Source organism: Alligator sinensis, unplaced genomic scaffold (genome assembly GCF_000455745.1).
Source record: "Alligator sinensis unplaced genomic scaffold, ASM45574v1 scaffold93_2, whole genome shotgun sequence".
Lineage (NCBI taxonomy): Eukaryota > Metazoa > Chordata > Crocodylia > Alligatoridae > Alligator > Alligator sinensis.
In genome coordinates this window covers 1,530,349-1,549,717 of record NW_005841854.1, presented here as the reverse complement: position 1 = coordinate 1,549,717, position 19,369 = coordinate 1,530,349, and the positions used below count along the sequence as shown (strand labels likewise).

The following is a 19,369-nucleotide window of genomic DNA, read 5'->3' as shown; positions in this document are numbered from 1 at the left end:
AGTACGTGTACCACAGATTGGAAACTGCTGGTCCACTATCAGATTTTCTCTATAACAAAATTTTTAGGTATGTGATCTGTGAGTTAATAGAAATACTTATTGATTACATGTTTTCTCTAATTCCAAAATAAACCATTTTTTTTATCTTTAACTTAAGAAGATTGAAAAATATTATATGTATTTAAACAAGCATACAAAAAACACTTCTTTACTATCTAAGGCTGCTTGCAGATGTTAAAAGCAAAAAAACCCAAATCTTCGCTTTACCAGAAAAAGCAGTGTCTGTATAGATCAGATACTTCAGTGGGACTTTTTGGCACTTTTAGCTAAAGCTGAGTCAGCCAGCTATTAGATAAAGGTGCCAAAAAAGCCCCACAAAAGCGTGAGAGCCAGGTCTAACTAGTACAATACCTCTTCTGGGCATGTGCTGGGCTCAGCGTGGGAGTGTGCCGAATTTAAAGTAAAGCGCCATTTTGGTTTTGGTTTTTTAATGTCTACAAGCAGCATAAGAGTATGGAACCACAGTAAAACTATTGATTCATGTTTCATATATCTTTCCAGCCTCTGTCAGGGCATCTGAAAGTTATTGTTCATTTTATTAGTTAGTATGTAGTCAACAAAATAAACTTTATTCAATTTTCCAGATGTGTTACAGACTCAAACTTTAGGCTGGTAATATAAAGATTTGCTAAACTCTGTTTACTTTATCATGTAACTTTTAAGATTAATCGATCAGATTACCCAGTTTTTTGTGTAAACAGCGCAATTCATCTATCTTAAATTTTTTAGGTCCTGGACAAAATTTTGGTTTTGTTTTGTTGGGGTTTGTTTGGAAAAAAAATTAGAAAACTGAAAACCACTTGGGGGGGGGGAGGAGAGAGGGGGTTGGGGTTGTTTGTTTTTCACATCCATCACCTTATCCAGTTGGCTCCAAATATTCATCATGAAAATGTTCATCTAACAAAGGACTTCACAATGCATTTCCAGTGAATGGGCTTATTTTAATCAAATTTAGTGATGGTTGTGTGTTAACAGTAGGCGTGCAATAGTACATGACTAAACTTTATGTAGCCTTTCTATTACAATGTGCCTTTCCTATGAGGAGCATGTACAAACTCTTGTTATACCTTATGCTATAAAAAGGAGTATGCAATGATGCTGGAAATGAAAGCCCTTTTCTGACAGCATATTGGTTAGATGTTTAAGTTTTACCATGCTACACTTGAGTTATGCTGATATCAGGAGTGGCCTTGTGTTGATGCATTTGTGTGCAGTTTCATAGTTTGATGTGTCCAGTTCTTCAGGCAGTGAGAAGCTGGTCATGCAATAATGGTATGGTACAGATCTCTGAGAACAGGGAGCACACTGTGTTTTTCATGGCAACCTAGTCTCATAAATAATTCCATAAACCTGGTTCTATTATGTTCCTGGACAAGGTTGCTCCAGCTAAAATTCAAATGGCTAGTTTGCATGTGTTTGAGATGAGGAATAGGGAGCTGGGAGCAAAAAGGGGTAAGGAAGACGATAGGGAATACCTTCATAACATCACCTCATCCTGTGGGGAGTGAAAAGAAGTTGGTGAACGGAGAGAGGGAGGCAATAAAATTACCTGAGGGACAGTCTAGAAAGATAAGGTTCTTTGGGTAAATGTGGTATCTTTTATTAGACCGGAAATATTGTTCTTTGCAAGCTTTTGGACACACGCCCTTCTTCAGGCATAGGAAGAGTCCAACTCAAGATGAATTAGCTTTATAGCTAAAGTAAAATGGAAGATAATGAAATACTACAGGAGAGAATGCCTTGTTTAGTGGGGTGGGCATGAACAATGGTGTCTTGATTTCAAAGTCTCCAGTTATTATTTGAAAGCTGTTCATTGGTTCAGATCCTAGTAACTAACTGTCCTTCATTACCAACTGGTAAGAATTAGTAGTCTGAGAAGGTGCATCATGTAGATCAAGAATGAGAAGCTGGAAGTATGGAACAGGGTAGCTGATACTGCTGTTGTTTCTTCTTTCTGGGTTATTGCCTCTCATGACCATTCACTAGGGGAGAAGTACTAGTGAATTCACTAGGGGAAAAGTACTTTGCAGTCTTATGGGCTATTTGTAAGCAAAAAACATCCAATACAGTTGTTTAAAACAGTACTAAAAGTTGCTTTAAGAGGCTTTTTGTTTCCACTGTCAACTGGTTAGGATAATGCAAGTTTTCATAGTTTTTGCAGCTGTTGAATATAAGATTTTAAGCTTCTTATATATTTGTTCTTTCTTTCTTTTTCTTTTTGCTTACAGGAGGCTCTCTTCAGTGCTCGCTTTAGTCCTCCTAGCTGTGGAGTGCAAGTGAACAGAGTGTGGTACAAACCAGTAGAGCAGTTCATTTTGCCAGAGGTATGTGCAGTATTTAGGCCACTCTGAGTAGTTATAAGTCAGCATGGGAAGTTGATTTGTAAGACTGGTATTTCCATTTTTATTCTATTTATATTTCTCAACAATTAGTATGTAGTGTTTAGTGATACCAACATGCCAATGTTAGCAGTTCTAGGTGCTAACACTTGGCAGCTCTTTGCAGCTGGTGCTCTAACAATGTTCATTTGCTCTTTTCTGCTTTATGCGGTCCTCTAAAATAATTTTTCACTAGTATGTTAGTAGCATTTCAGTGAGAATTGTCTCTTAACCTTGGGCTATTGATGTCCCTCAGGCTTTTAAGAAAGTGTTTCCCATAAAATGGGGCATGCCCCTTTTTTTTAGAGATGAGTGCTGAAGACTTCAAGAGGCACAGACAGATCTCTCAGTTCTCCAGTCTCCTGCTTTCATGGTGTGGGTGGGGAAGAGTCACGTTTTAGTTATAACTGCAAAATGTGTAGTGGGTGTAAGTGATGCAGAGGCATCTGTCTGAGCTTGCAGAGAGCTGGAATCAGTAGCTCTGAAATGTAGACCTATTGTTTCAACAGATATGAACCCAAATACTGATGATACTTTAAATTTTGGTGTCAGCTATTTCACTGCTCGTTGGAACATGTGGGAAAATAGAGGCATCGTATTAAAGTGTGTGTGTGCGTGCATATGTACACATGAAAACCTAGGTAGGGGTGCATAAAGGATGTGTATGCCTTTCGCAACACATCTGCCAAGGTCAGGAGGAATAATGATCTGTGTAATTTTCCTGAAGCGGGAGCACAGCTTTCAGAAATTTGGGAAATCCAGCTGGCAGGGGAGGCATGGGGTTTTTAAAGTTGTTGCTGATCCTGAGTATTTTTGTTTAAGCTGTAAAGCTTGGGTCCAAAGTTTTGTTATCCCATTAATGATGTCTTGTAGGCCTTGAGTTTAGGTTGTTTTGTAAGGATATGTTTGTAGTGGAAGGAAGTTGTTAAATAAAGCAAAAGAGAGGATAGGCAGACAAAGACAATAGAATGGGCATTACTACAGTGAGGCTACCATCTTACAGTCACTGCTCACATTACACACCGACTTTAAACAGGAGTGCTGGCTCAGGAAAGCTGCCAGCTGTCGGGAGTATTCACTGTGTTCTAATCTTATAAATATTTTAGATGTTAAGTGGGTTTTCATTCATTTATATGCTGCCTCCTACTATTGTCAGACCAGTGTTGTGATACATACACTACGTCAGTGCTTCCCTAACTTTTCCTCATCATGACCCCATTGATGGCCCCATTTCCTCAGCATAGCCTCTCACTCCCAACCCACAGCCCCCCACCCCTGTGACCCCATCTGCTGATGTTACAACCCCATTTGGGGTCATGACCCACAATTTGGGAACCGCTGCACTACATCATATAGAAACCATATTTCTCACTCTGGATCAGGATGATTTTAGGTCATGGGAGAAATAGTTAAATGGTTTCTATGAAAGGGAAGAAAACTGAGACAAGTATGAATTTGGGGCCAGTTTAAACCCTGACTTTATTCCAATGGCTTCACAAGATTGAATACACTGGGAGCCAGTTACCTGTAAGAGGAGGAAGCACTTGATCGGTTGTTTTATCTCCTTAAAAAATTTTGTTTAATATTCCACCAGAGTAGCGTGTTGGCAGCATAGCTTGTCAAGTAAGCAAATATCTTGCAGCATTTTCTATGTGATTTACTGGTGCTTAAATTTCTTCAGGGGAAGGAAATGTAAATTATTGTGATGTGCAGAATATGCTGTATTTTTATTTTAGAATGCTGTTTGGCCAACAGTTTAGTGATAGGGGATTGGTTTCTGCAGGGCTTAGATGTTATTAATGTAAATCTTTGAAGACTTTTTCAAGATACCAAAATCCAAGACCGTTATAATATATTTCCTCTTAGCATCTCTAAACACTAATGCATCTCCATGCTTGGATAGAAATTATTGCATTCTTATTAAAAAGAAAGATCTGAAAAATTTCTCTTTTCTAAATAAAATAACACCAACTCCTTTTTGCTATGGGGGCCTGCTCTGTTGTTCCTCCTGTGCCACATGTGTTGTAAATCTACACAGTGATGTGATGTTAGGGGCCTAAAGTTGGGATTCAGACAATGCTGAGAAGGAAGATGCTTAAATCAGCCAGTAGGAGATAAGGGTATGTCTCTATCTTGGATTTAGGCACCTATGAGAAATTGGGATTTACAGTCCCAAACTCCTTTCAGCCCAGAGGTGCCTGAGTGACTCACTCTTTTCTTTAACCATAGGAGGGGGAGGAGGTGATGGTGGTAGTGTCCATCTTACATACAGTACCCAGGGGGCACTTATTTAGTAAATGGGAGACCAAGGTTTTAGGCTCTCCTTAGCCTGAGGTAATAGAAAGCTCATCTCCCATCTCCTGTGAGTGCCCTAACCACCAGGCAGCAGGTTAGTCAGAGTGGGGTACTGTGTCCACGGTCTGAATTACGGGGAAGCTCGAGGGGGTTGAGCCCCCCCATAAAAGACAAGAGCCCTCCTGTAAGGTTTGAAAACCATAACCTGGGGGGTCTCTGATTTTATTAGGGCATTGTGATGAGCAGCCCAATTTTTTTTGCAGAGCTCCCCAAGAAGCAAAATGTAATTCGAACCCTGACTGTGTCCATCTCTCCTGTTGAAGCTGGGACAAAGAAATGCAGGATTGATAGAGGAGAGAGAGAACAGCCTCGGGACGAGGGAGGGAGCCCTGGCTTCCAGTCTGTTCTCAGGACTGCTCATGCATATTATCCAGCAGCCCTTTAATGTACCATGCAAGAGAAGGGCCCAGTATCCAGGGCTCCCCTTTCCCGGGGGAATCCCTTCATCGCAGAGCTCCAGGGAGGTCGTCCTCCATGCTGGGATCTCGCATTCCTTTCTACAGCTTCACAGGATGGAGAATGTCCCTGCTCCAGCCTTTCTACCAGCCTCCCAGACAGGGCACCTGTCTGAGAGGTGAGAGATGTGGTTTGTGCCCCTTCAAGCTAAGGAAGGCATTGAGCTCAGGTCTGACTTCCTGGCAGCTGCTCTAACTTTTGTTGTGTAAAAGAGGGGCTCCTCCTCGGCTAAGTGTGTTGTTTTTTAATGAAAGTGACTGGATGCTGTACTTCATACTGCACTCGGTGCTCTCTGCCTGTTGAGCACACTCTGAGTCTAGGAAGATGAAGACCCACAGGGAACTTAGGCACAGGGACCCACAGTTTGCAAACAGACGTTGGTAGGACTTAGGCACCTGGGCACTCAGCTTGACTGGTCTGGCACCAGTTGTGGGTTCTCTCAGCAGCACAGCTTTAGGCACCTAAGTAAGCTTTCTGGTGAAAACTTTAGTGCCTCTGGCCTCTCAGTTGCTTAAGAGATGAGGGTGGCTTTTGGGGGATGGACGAAGGTGCCTGATTTTTTTTTCTTGGATGCAAGTGTAGGTGTGTAAGTTCCATTTTGGATTTGGCTCATTGTCCTCTGTGGCATTTAGGATATTGGAGCAGGCAGCCTCATCTGGAAGAGATTCATAGCACACATTTCAATATGCAGTCATGTTGAGGTGGATAGATTTTGTAGTGAAGTGTTTAATTGCCATAAGCTGGGTACAAGGCTTCATATATTTCCTACGCTTCCTCCTTTAGAGATTGAAAGCATTAAAGAACCTCCGTCTTTCAGCTAAGGTGCTACTTTTCCCCCCATCATCCTAAGAGGGATGGAGGGAAATAAAACATAAGAGCAAGGATCTGGCAGGCCAGGTTGTCCAAGGCCGAGTCAATCACGCAGTTTCAGATGTTAGTCAAAGTACCAGGAGAGCACAGCCAGCAAACACCGGGGCTAAGGGGCTCTTATGGACAAGTTTTAAAGAAGCATTTGTTTTGACACAGAGCTCCAAACCACTCATGTAGAAGTAGGACTCTGTGCCATATGTACACTTTGTTACTAATGAGAAGTAAAACAACAAAAGACACAGTACTGTTTTACATTAGGAAAGGAGTTTGACAAGGCTGCATTCTGTCAATACACCTGTTCAGTCTTCATTGTGAATGCCAGGGCTCTCCAGTTGCAAGAAGGGTGGAATTTAAATAAGGAGAAAATAGATTATCTGGTCTCAGGTGTGCTGCTAATGATCTCCTTTCAGCATTTCTAGGCCTGAAGTTTCCATTAGGAGCTTAGAAACAGAGTAGCTAAAGGCTAAAGCCATTAGTAAATTTGCTTACAAATCTCTCACCTTATAAAGCAATAATATTTTGCACTACCGAAACACCTTGCTTTCAACGATCTTGAATACTAATTGATTTAGCCTTTCAACATGTTTTTGAAGTAGACCTGGAAAGTGTTATCCTATTCCCTTTTATTCAGGCAGAAAAGGAGTCTCAAACCTGCAAAAAATGTGAAAATAGGAAAAAGCAGCTACTAAAATACCTTGTAAATACATCACCAAGGGAAGAAGAGATGCTATCTGATTTTTCACAGTGGAGGATGTTGGGAAGTCATGCCATTAATTATTTACAAAAAGGCTTAGTAATGAGCCATTTGTCTTTTCAGTTAAGAAATAAAGGCAAGCAGAGTGAAGGTATTAAGCATAAAAGTTGACTTTGTCAGAGGACTAACTGGGTCTGTTCCTGAGTGAATCTAGGATTTTGAAAAGGGAGGTGTAGGTGGTGTGTGATACATCATCATCACATATAAGACAACACAGTTTTCTCCAGTTAAAAATAAAGTAGAGAATTTACTACTATGCTATTCCATTTAAGATCAAAGCAAAAACTAATGCAGTTTTGTTGGAATGTGCATTAATTTGCTATATCATATTTTGTGAATAAAAAACAAAAGTTAGTGTTTTAGCTAGAGATAAAAACAGCTTGCAGAGCTGTGAAATAGGAGCTAGGTTACCAGGAGCAGCTAACAGACATCAGTCAGCATTGCAGAAGAAAGGCTAGCTTGATTAGTGAAATATCAAGACCATTAAAAAGGAGAGAGGGTCATTAACACGTGTGGAATGAAGAGTTTAGAAGGAATCAGGTAGATTGTAATGATCTATTAACTCAATTGACTCCCTCACTGTTGCCTGAATAGAAATGCTGCTGCCACTGCCAGAAAGTTGATTTTAAATTTTGGGTGGTGCAGGAATCAAAAGCAGTGGGGGGGCAACCCCACCACTGCACCCCCTCCCCCTAGATCTGGCCCTGTATTCATTACTAAATTGGAATTAAAAACCAAGAGATGAGGGACTTTTGCAGTGTGTATCCATGATTGCATATTGAGCATGCCACAGTGATGAAAAATGACCGGTTGGTGGATGATATTGAGAAGTCTGATGAAGCTACGGGAAGCTGAACTGTTTTGGAACTCAGTCAGTGAAGAGAGTCTATGGAGAAAAGGACAGTGCAAAGCAGGAACTGAAGAGTGGCATACAGGCAGGCTGGCAAACCATTCTGATCATTGATGAGTTGTCAGCAATCATGGATAATTGTAAATAATGAGAAAGTTTTGCTTGCATGCACACAACAGCCACCTGCTGTTGTGGTCACTGTACCAACATTTTCATTTTCAGGTTGGGAGGCATCGATCTAAACCTCGACCATATCTTGCTGAAAAGAAAATTATTTAATGTTTGCGAAACTTTTGATGGATCTATTGTATGTTTTTTTTCTGGTGGGGACAGGCTTATTTTAAAAATGAGACAACTTAAAATTAAATTATAATTTAATAATTATAATTAAAATTATCCTTCATCCCTTTTTGCCTCTTTCTCACCATCTGAGAGGTTTCATCAGGAAATTATTGTAGCATTTACATATCTATAGGTGTCCATATATGCAGCATTCAGTGGATCAGCGAAGAAGCTAACTGAAATGGGTTTTTTTTAATAATTTTTTAAAACCCCTCTTAAGATCATACATGCCCAAGAGATAACTTTAAAGTGATAATTAAAAGCCTGAGGGTGGGTTGGGGAAAAGGAAGGGAGTGAAGAAAATCCTTATATCTTTTACTTGCCTGCCAAGATAGGCCTGGGTCCTGTGATGGTCCTGCAACAGCTGGTGACAACTGTGCCAGGGCAGCAAAGGCAGTTCCATTTCTTCCTCTGAGTTCAGCAGAGAACTCAGATAAGGGCTTTTGCAGATGATGAAAAGCATCACTGATTTTCAGATTTCTTTTAATGTATTCTGTAATGTAAGTTTTTACAGTTAATTAAAAAAAATTCAGTTTACTTCTTTTTTAAATACAGTTCAGTTTTTTTAAACATCTGGAAAACAAACTTTCTTTGTAGGTTTCTATTAAATTTTAATATGGCTCCTAACGTGGAGAAATATGATGTTTGGCTAAAAAGCTTAACTGTTTCGTATGCTTCATCCTTTTATTTCTGATTTGTTTTGTTGCCATCAAGGCTAAGAAAGATACCTTTGCTGTGTTACAAAACCAACATTTATATCAAGCTGGATCTCTCAAAATTAGAAATATTGTTTTGCCCTTAAATCTTTGTGCATGACTGTGAGATAATACTACCCTGCATGTACATGTAAGCATATGTTTGTCTTGGTAATGGTGAACTGCAGTATGCTTTTTTCACAGAGTTTTGAAGGCACTATTGTATGGGAAAGCCAAGACTTGCAGGGCCTTGTTTCTAGAAACCTTCACAAAGTGATGGTGAATGACGGAGGGGGTGTGCTCAGAGTCACTGCGGTGCGTTAGTCTCACTTTCCTATCCTTCCTGCATTTTTCTATAAACTTCAGTATATGAGATGATTTACGTTTGACTTCCTTAATTGGTTTAAATTTAAACTTGTACTACCAGGGGATCACTTGGGTCCTTTGGTGTACAAAAATAATGGTGCCACTAAAGGTCTTTTTTCATTCTTGATGGGAATGAAGTTGGCTTGTTCCCTCTGGGTGCATTTAAACTAATGGGTCAAAATTCACTGTTTGTGAAGCTCTGTTGAAGTCAGTGAAGTCAGGTTTTTACTGTGGTATATTCTGGCTTAGTTACTGAAATCCTGGCATAATCATTTCTTTCTATGTCAGCATTTTAGATCACAAGCATGGAGAGCTTTTATGCTTTAGTCAGGGTTGTTTTACCTTTTCTTTTTTATTTCAAACCTAGCTTTCCAGTCTCATCTGGAGTAATGGAACAAAAAGAATTAGCAACTCTGAAAACTGCAGCATCAATTTTTTGACATCCAGGTGCTTTTAATTTTTATGGCAACTGAGCATCTCAAATTGTTTAGGCATTTATGAACATTTCGACCTAAAATTACAATGATAAGATCTTACTATTTCATATGTGCACATGCTGAAAAATGAGATACTGAAAATAGTTTTATTTTTATTCTTAGTTATCACAAAGGTATATACTTTTAAACAAATCACTAAGAAACGCACATCAGGAGTGAACATTGAACTTTTTTTTTAAATCACTCTCCATCAGGCAGGGGAAGGTTCATTGCCACATGAATTTACAGAAGGTGTGGAGGGAATATCAGGAGGCTTTATCTACACTATTCAAGGTAAGTAGAAAGATGCAGTAGGACAGCCTCTATTGTTATACAATAGGACATTTAAATAACTGCCTTGAAACTGTCCAATATTACTTTGCTGGGCTAAAAAGTTCTACTTTTAGGATAATCAGTCTATTCCTCTAGAGAATAAACTGTGGTGATGTTCTCACAGTCTTTCTGCTTGCTTCTTATTCCCTGGCCCAGCTGATGTTGTCAGTTCACTGTCTTTTCATCACTACAAGCAACCTTTTTATTTTTGATCCAGGCTCATTTCCCTGACTTTGTCCTTGATCCTTGTTATCAGGCCCATGTTTTAAAAAAGAAAAAAGTTCATAATGGTTGTCTTAAGCCCCCTCTACACATTACAGGTATTGCTTGAGACTAGCTACACATGCCAAGTACTTATCACACTATAAAAATTGCCAACCAGCTATAAAGTGCACAAAACCCCTGTGGTCAGAGGATCACTACAAGGACAATCCCCTAGCCCCAGTGGGGTGGGAAACCTCCAGGGCCAGAGAATTGCTGCAGAGGTGATCTCCCCATTCTGGGGTTGCGTGAAACTCCTGAGCCAAGAGGATCACTGCTGTGGTAATCCTCTGGCTCAGGGGGTTTCACACCCCACCAGGGTGGGGAGATTGTGATCATCCTGCCCTGCGGGGCATGGGGCACCCCTGCAGCTGGGAGCCCCTCAGCTGGGGTGTATGAGGTTCCCAGCCACAGGAACTTGGTTATTGGGCTCCCCAAGGTGCAATGGGATCTAATGCATAATCCCACAGTTGCACCTTCTGTCATGCACGTGTGCCGTGGCAGGAGGCATGATTGTGTGAATTGCACATTAGATCCCCTCGTGTCTTTACCTGATGTGGGGAGGGGGCCTTAAAAAAGTCAGCTTTTTGCCAGTAATTAATGTGGTATATCTGGCACCGCAGTGGTACCTATTGATAAGTGCTGACTCCTTAATGGTGATAAACCTGACTGACCTAAAATGCTCTTACCTGTCCCAGCAGTACAGTTACCCTTTCTTCCCATTTGAGAAGATTGAATATAGAGCCTCTGGGAGCCCTTTCAAGCTCTGTGTGGTCTTTGGGCCCTTAGTACTGAAGTTGACAGATACTGTGGCCCATGGATAGTGCTACAATGCAAAAAAGTTCATGTTTTTCAAAAAATCAGGACAGGTTTCTGCTTCAGAATGAAAAGAAGTGGAAGTTATTTAACCTGTTTTTAAAATGATACCTGAGGGTGAGTCCACCAGCTTATTTGTAGAACTTCTCAGGCACCTAGAAGAAACATAGGGCAAGCACAAGGCTTTGCTCATACTAATAAGTATCTGTCTACACTGCAGATCTTTGCTATGCATAACAAGGTTGTAAACACAGCAACAGCTGTGTTACAGCATAATTCCTATGCTGTGGTGAGGTAGGACTAGGAGATAAGATTGAGCAGTCCCATCTCCCAGACATCTGTGCAGGAGCAGGTTCAAAAATGCATTGAATATACCCAGGGAATGTCTGTCCAGTTTCCCTTAATGCAGAGCTGGCTGACATGGGAGTATCTGGAGGCTGCAAAGTCTGCAGGCTGCACCAGCATGGACCAGGTCTTCCCTGAGACCACGTCCGCCCCGTGTGAATGCTTCCTTCCCCATGCTGCACCAAACCACATTGTACACAGGTGCTCCCACTGCACAGTGCTGCACACACAGGCCCCTGGCTCCCCAAGGTGCAGGATGTACTGCTATGCCCTGCACTGCCCTGAGGGCAGAGTCAAGAAACAGGGCCACACTGAAACAAGCCCTCTACTGCCCAGGGGCCACATATTAACCCCTCATGCATCACGTGCCCCATGGGTCACACATTGGACAATGCTGCCTTAATGCATTTACGCAGCAATGTCAGGTCAGTGTGATTGTGCTGTGACAATATGCTGAGCTTCAGTAGAGTGGTTTAAGACAACATAGCTACGTTTAGTACAGCTGTCAGTCTTGGTTTGTATTAGACGTTCATGCAGTTTGGATTAACTGAAGTTCGCTAGAGCAGCCTTCCCATTTTTTGAGGATAAAAGGAAGAGAATAAAATATCAGACAACTACTTCTGTTAAACAAGAGTTAGTATTTTGGAAGTGTTTCCATGAAGCAAAGTAGTGTTCTGCAAGACGAACACATACAGTCTTCAAATAATCCTGTAATAATTCTAATTTTAATCATTTAATTGTTAAAACTTGTGCCTGTTTTTTAACTACTTGCAGAATTTCCTAATTTATCTTGATGTTTACTGGCAAATTGAATCTATAAATATGAGGATGTGGTATAAGAAAAATTACACAATTGCATGGGGAAAGTAGTAATAGGGACATAATTTTGTCTGCATAATTTCTCCTCCCTCCTTCAGAAGGTGATGCTCTCTTAAAAAACCTTCATACTCGCCCTGAAAGGTTTGAAAGCCACTTGAAAAACCTGGAAGAAGAGGATGCCTTGTTGAAAGAAGAAAGCAGAATCTATGATGATATTGTATTTGTAGACGTGGTTGACACATACAGAAATGTTCCAGCCAAACTGCTGAACTTCTACAGGTGGTAGGTTGGAAACAAACATAACTAAAGCACTCCCTAAGGATATATTTCTGGTGCAGGGTAGTCCATGGTGTTACAGAGTATGTAGCCTGCAGTGATTTCTTTTTTTTAAGTTTTAATCATTTTTCTCACTGCAAAGGAAAGAAAACTGTTTGGTGATGAAAATCAACAATGCTGCCACAAAGGCCATAGTCTCTGCCTTAATAAAAACAAATGTACAGAACAGACTGCTCTATAAATCAGTCCGCTCTACTGTCTCAAACCTGTGTTAAATCATATTCTGTTTTGATTGTTGTTAGTTTTCTTCATAAGATTGGCCTCAGCCCTACCTGAAGTCATTGCTCATTTAAATTGCTAGTCTTCAGATAAGTCTAACGATGGCATTATACCACAGATTTATCTGAAGACTAGCAATTTAAATGTCAGTGTTAGATGCTGGTTGACAACAGGAGGCCTGGCCCAAAGCCCATTGAAGTCAAAAGAAAAGTGGGAGTTGAGTTTTTGAATAGGTCCAAAAGGTCCAACATTGGCAGGGCTTATGTGCTCTTTATTTTAACCGCAATGCAGATTTCATCTGAAAGAAAGTGCTCAGTGTCTCACAGGCTCTGTCCCCGCTCTAGAGGGTTTCAGAAGGCCTTCCACATTGTTCAGAGCACTAGTTATAACCATAGCACCCACTTGCTACCACAGCCTGTGGGTCACCTGTTGGGGTGTACAGAAAATGTCAGAACTGTACCTACAACACCTGGAGTGTCAAGAATATGGGCTCATATTAGCTGTAAAGATCTTGGGCCTGCTTCCTTATTCTTATTTCTGTAGGTGTGGAGAAACTAGTGAAGCTAATTCAATGATATGTTTTGAGCCTGTGTGCATTCTTCCTTTGTTTTAAATTATAACTTTAAAGACTACCAGTATCATTCCAACACCTCATAGAAATTGTTTGAGGGGGACAGGAAGTGCACAAATGATTAACTGAAGTAGTCAGCCAGTGTTCAAAAGGGTTACAAAAAAGTTTTCAAAATAAGTTAAAGTACAGATTTTCCTAGTGTCTGTATTGTCTGGTTGCACATTAGCAGAAATGTATCTCCTTTTCAGTTTCTGGAATAATGGTTAGAAGGAAAATATTTTTCTCTTTAGGGAATGTGACTATATAGAATGTTATTAAAAATATGAACAAAAGTGTGAACAAGTCCTTTAGGGATAACTCAGGGAATAATCTCATTCTAGTTCTTAGAGTTTCTCCTTTCCTGCCAGTTTTTCCATCTATAAAATAATAGCAGTACCTCCCAGCGGTGCTGGGGATTACTCATTTCAATGTGTGGAAACTGCCTTACAGAGAATAAGCACCAAATTATTGCTACAGATCATTCCTTGGACACTTTCCCAGTTATATCACACTTGAACCAACTATAGTGTGCAGAAAACTAGTTAGGCCACTCACCCTTTATATAGCCCATGGCCAGAACAGCTGTGGTGCAGTCATCAGCAGGAGCTTGCATCTTTCTGAGGTCAGTACTATTTCAGACAGATTCATTGTAAATTAATCCTGCCATCTGTCCTGGATTGCAAAATTCCTTCCTCAAGTTTCTTGCAGAAATAAACCCATGCCATGAGATGATGTCATAGTGGTTATGCGTTCCTCCTTTAGAACCAGCAGTCAGTCCTCACTATGAGCCTAGAGCATAACCATTTAAAAAGACAGGGAAGAATGGCTTACCTCTCTAGAGGGTCCCTACTGTTTAGATTGCATATAGGTTTTGTTACAGAATTTTAATGTAGTTTTGAATTGCTTTCCACTAAATCACTATTTTTGTCTTGGCAACAGGACAGTAGAATCAACAAGTTTTGATTTGTTGTTGAAGACAGATGATGACTGCTACATTGATTTGGAAGCTGTGTTTAACAGGATAATGCACAAAAAATTGGACAGGCCAAATATTTGGTGGGGAAAGTAAGTCTCAAACTCCTCCTTTTGGTGGTTTATATGGGTAATTTTTCAGTGTATGTTGCTTTTAAAATTCAGTTCAGAACACTTTTTCATGGAGTCTACCTTATGTCCATGGAAGCCAATTAAAAAAACTATATAACATCAATAAGAACAGGATTCTGCTCTGGGTTGCAGAATCTACTCCTTTTTATAACTGTTTTATAATGTGCTCTTATGATAGCTAGAACTTTTTCAGATGCTGATACATGGCTTAAAATGTGGTGGATGGCTTGATGTAGCGCACTTCTCTGTGCCACATAGGAGTCAATAGACATATATCTGGGTGAAAATATGGTGCAGCTAAAACTGCAAGTGTGTGTCAGTATTTGAATATTAGCTTTTTAAGGCCTATATGACTTTTCTGGGTGATATTTTTTAGAAGTGAAATGTGTAGGAGGGAACAAAATCAACCTTATGATCTGTTTTGTGTGTTCTAAAGATTCTGAATGACAGTGGTTAATACTGTTGTTTGCTTTGCTACAGGTTTGTATTAGCAGCAGAAACCCCCAACTGTCCTCTGCCCACAGGCTACAGCCTCCAGCTTCCCACAACTGAGAGTTTACAATGCAGCTCTGAATACTGTCAGTGCAAAAATATAGTGAATGTTGAAAATAGGGTTAGCTGTCAGACACCCACCTTAGTGAAGATAGTTAACCATTAACTCAGTTTGCCAACACAGGTGGTGGATTCTCGGTCACTTGACTTTTTAAGTCAAGATTGGACGTCTTCTCAAAAGTGTGCTTTAGCTCATCCAAAAGTAAGAGCCTTGATGCAATAATTACTATGGCTCAGAACAGACATTGCATTTGTCCCTAGACAAGTTGTGCCTGTGCTTGTTCTGAATCAGAAATATCTCAGAATTGGTTTGTGTACACCTTTCTAATCAGCAGGGATCCAGGTTTTGCATTCACCATGGAAAAAACGCAGTAAAACCCAGATTTTCTCATTTTAAGGAAAAAACCTGGGAAACAGCAGGTTTCCCATTGCAGTCTGGCAGAGTTCCAGCCTGCAAAAGACTGGGGAGAGTGGGAAAAGGGCTATCAGCGGAGGACACCATGTGCACTTGTACGCATGGCTGGGGGTTGGGGCTCCACAAGTGAGGGAGGGAGAGAGTTGAGCAGGTCTGGGGCTGGGGCTGCTGTCCAGCCCGGACAGCACATGGGGCTTGGGGCCCAGGGCTGGAACGTGTGACTGCAGGACCCAGGTGGGGAGCATGACAGAGGTGTGGGCGGCTTGTCTAGGGTGTGGGAGGGCTGGCTTCCCATTGCTGTGTGTGTTCCTGGGGAGGGCATTTGTCCCCAGATTTGTGTGTGGAACAGGGTGGATGCCCACTGTGGGCTTGGGGCTCCCTGCCCTGCTGCTCTCCCCACAGGGCGTTGCTTCCTTATTCTTATTTCTGTAGGTGTGGAGAAACTAGTGAAGCTAATTCAATGATATGTTTTGAGCCTGTGTGCATTCTTCCTTTGTTTTAAATTATAACTTTAAAGACTACCAGTATCATTCCAACACCTCATAGAAATTGTTTGAGGGGGACAGGAAGTGCACAAATGATTAACTGAAGTAGTCAGCCAGTGTTCAAAAGGGTTACAAAAAAGTTTTCAAAATAAGTTAAAGTACAGATTTTCCTAGTGTCTGTATTGTCTGGTTGCACATTAGCAGAAATGTATCTCCTTTTCAGTTTCTGGAATAATGGTTAGAAGGAAAATATTTTTCTCTTTAGGGAATGTGACTATATAGAATGTTATTAAAAATATGAACAAAAGTGTGAACAAGTCCTTTAGGGATAACTCAGGGAATAATCTCATTCTAGTTCTTAGAGTTTCTCCTTTCCTGCCAGTTTTTCCATCTATAAAATAATAGCAGTACCTCCCAGCGGTGCTGGGGATTACTCATTTCAATGTGTGGAAACTGCCTTACAGAGAATAAGCACCAAATTATTGCTACAGATCATTCCTTGGACACTTTCCCAGTTATATCACACTTGAACCAACTATAGTGTGCAGAAAACTAGTTAGGCCACTCACCCTTTATATAGCCCATGGCCAGAACAGCTGTGGTGCAGTCATCAGCAGGAGCTTGCATCTTTCTGAGGTCAGTACTATTTCAGACAGATTCATTGTAAATTAATCCTGCCATCTGTCCTGGATTGCAAAATTCCTTCCTCAAGTTTCTTGCAGAAATAAACCCATGCCATGAGATGATGTCATAGTGGTTATGCGTTCCTCCTTTAGAACCAGCAGTCAGTCCTCACTATGAGCCTAGAGCATAACCATTTAAAAAGACAGGGAAGAATGGCTTACCTCTCTAGAGGGTCCCTACTGTTTAGATTGCATATAGGTTTTGTTACAGAATTTTAATGTAGTTTTGAATTGCTTTCCACTAAATCACTATTTTTGTCTTGGCAACAGGACAGTAGAATCAACAAGTTTTGATTTGTTGTTGAAGACAGATGATGACTGCTACATTGATTTGGAAGCTGTGTTTAACAGGATAATGCACAAAAAATTGGACAGGCCAAATATTTGGTGGGGAAAGTAAGTCTCAAACTCCTCCTTTTGGTGGTTTATATGGGTAATTTTTCAGTGTATGTTGCTTTTAAAATTCAGTTCAGAACACTTTTTCATGGAGTCTACCTTATGTCCATGGAAGCCAATTAAAAAAACTATATAACATCAATAAGAACAGGATTCTGCTCTGGGTTGCAGAATCTACTCCTTTTTATAACTGTTTTATAATGTGCTCTTATGATAGCTAGAACTTTTTCAGATGCTGATACATGGCTTAAAATGTGGTGGATGGCTTGATGTAGCGCACTTCTCTGTGCCACATAGGAGTCAATAGACATATATCTGGGTGAAAATATGGTGCAGCTAAAACTGCAAGTGTGTGTCAGTATTTGAATATTAGCTTTTTAAGGCCTATATGACTTTTCTGGGTGATATTTTTTAGAAGTGAAATGTGTAGGAGGGAACAAAATCAACCTTATGATCTGTTTTGTGTGTTCTAAAGATTCTGAATGACAGTGGTTAATACTGTTGTTTGCTTTGCTACAGGTTTGTATTAGCAGCAGAAACCCCCAACTGTCCTCTGCCCACAGGCTACAGCCTCCAGCTTCCCACAACTGAGAGTTTACAATGCAGCTCTGAATACTGTCAGTGCAAAAATATAGTGAATGTTGAAAATAGGGTTAGCTGTCAGACACCCACCTTAGTGAAGATAGTTAACCATTAACTCAGTTTGCCAACACAGGTGGTGGATTCTCGGTCACTTGACTTTTTAAGTCAAGATTGGACGTCTTCTCAAAAGTGTGCTTTAGCTCATCCAAAAGTAAGAGCCTTGATGCAATAATTACTATGGCTCAGAACAGACATTGCATTTGTCCCTAGACAAGTTGTGCCTGTGCTTGTTCTGAATCAGAAATATCTCAGAATTGGTTTGTGTACACCTTTCTAATCAGCAGGGATCCAGGTTTTGCATTCACCATGGAAAAAACGCAGTAAAACCCAGATTTTCTCATTTTAAGGAAAAAACCTGGGAAACAGCAGGTTTCCCATTGCAGTCTGGCAGAGTTCCAGCCTGCAAAAGACTGGGGAGAGTGGGAAAAGGGCTATCAGCGGAGGACACCATGTGCACTTGTACGCATGGCTGGGGGTTGGGGCTCCACAAGTGAGGGAGGGAGAGAGTTGAGCAGGTCTGGGGCTGGGGCTGCTGTCCAGCCCGGACAGCACATGGGGCTTGGGGCCCAGGGCTGGAACGTGTGACTGCAGGACCCAGGTGGGGAGCATGACAGAGGTGTGGGCGGCTTGTCTAGGGTGTGGGAGGGCTGGCTTCCCATTGCTGTGTGTGTTCCTGGGGAGGGCATTTGTCCCCAGATTTGTGTGTGGAACAGGGTGGATGCCCACTGTGGGCTTGGGGCTCCCTGCCCTGCTGCTCTCCCCACAGGGCGTCCGTGGCCCAGCAGGTGAGACCCAGCATGGCAGGGCAGAGTGGGGCAGGGAAGCTTGGGGCCACCACTGGAAGCCCTGTGCCGTCAAAGCAAGGCACCTCCTGCACATCCGGCAGCAGCAGGGGCAGCAACACCAAGTTTTAACCCTCGTGGCTGCCAGGCAGGCAGGCAGGGGTGCCTCGCCATGGTGTTGCATGGCTTGCAGTGGTGGCATCAAGTTTCTCTGCCCTGCCGCCCTGGATCTCACTTGCTGGGCTGCAGAGGCCCCAGGGGAGGGCAGCAGGGCAGGGAGCCCTGAGCCCGTGGTGGGCAACCCACATCTCCCTCCCCCCCCTCCTCCCACCACCCCCGATGGGCTCTGGTCTGCCTGTGCCACCTGTGGGGGAAGGAGAGCCGCGTCTCCACTCCACCTTAGCAGCCATTGCCTCCCTTGGGGAGCAGCCGGGGCTTGAGCGCTGCTGCAAGGGGCAGGGGGCTATGAACCCGAGTCCCTGGCCCCATAGCCCTGGCAGTTGGGAGACACCTCTGACAGGGCTGGGGTCGGGGGCTGTGGGTAGGGAGTGAGGGGCATCAGCAGGGGTGGGGGGCTGTGGCTTGTGAATTGAGGGGCAATGGCATGGGCAGAGCACCAGCATATTAGGGCTGCTCAGTGCCACAAAGCAGTGGGGGTGGGGAGACGGCAGCTGCTGGACCCCCATCCTGGTGAGCAAAGGGGCAGGGGGAGATTTAATTTTCCGTGATAAAACCAAAGTTAAACACCAAAATATATAGGTACTTAGAATTTATTTTAGTATAGTGATTGAGGCATTGGTACACTTCAAAATCGCTTTAAATTGTAAATGTATCAATAAAATATTGTGTTCAACTGATACCGATATAGATAGATATAGTGGCATTTCATTTTAATCACGGAAAAAGATGGATTGGGGGGGGGGTTAAAATCAGAGAATTTGCTATTTTGTACCTGAGAAAACCAGCATT

General features: G+C 41.9%; 1 protein-coding gene across 1 annotated transcript in view; it reads left to right on the top strand.

Moving 5' to 3' along the window:
- Positions 1-19,369, top strand: part of B3GALNT2 (beta-1,3-N-acetylgalactosaminyltransferase 2) — a 58,752-nt gene that overhangs the window by 24,237 nt on the left and 15,146 nt on the right. The window contains exons 7-11 of the mRNA XM_025213795.1: positions 2,289-2,384; positions 8,965-9,075; positions 9,818-9,896; positions 12,275-12,458; positions 14,281-14,406. Coding sequence (XP_025069580.1) covers positions 2,289-2,384; positions 8,965-9,075; positions 9,818-9,896; positions 12,275-12,458; positions 14,281-14,406 — 596 coding nt within the window. The remainder of the gene's footprint in view (positions 1-2,288; positions 2,385-8,964; positions 9,076-9,817; positions 9,897-12,274; positions 12,459-14,280; positions 14,407-19,369) is intronic.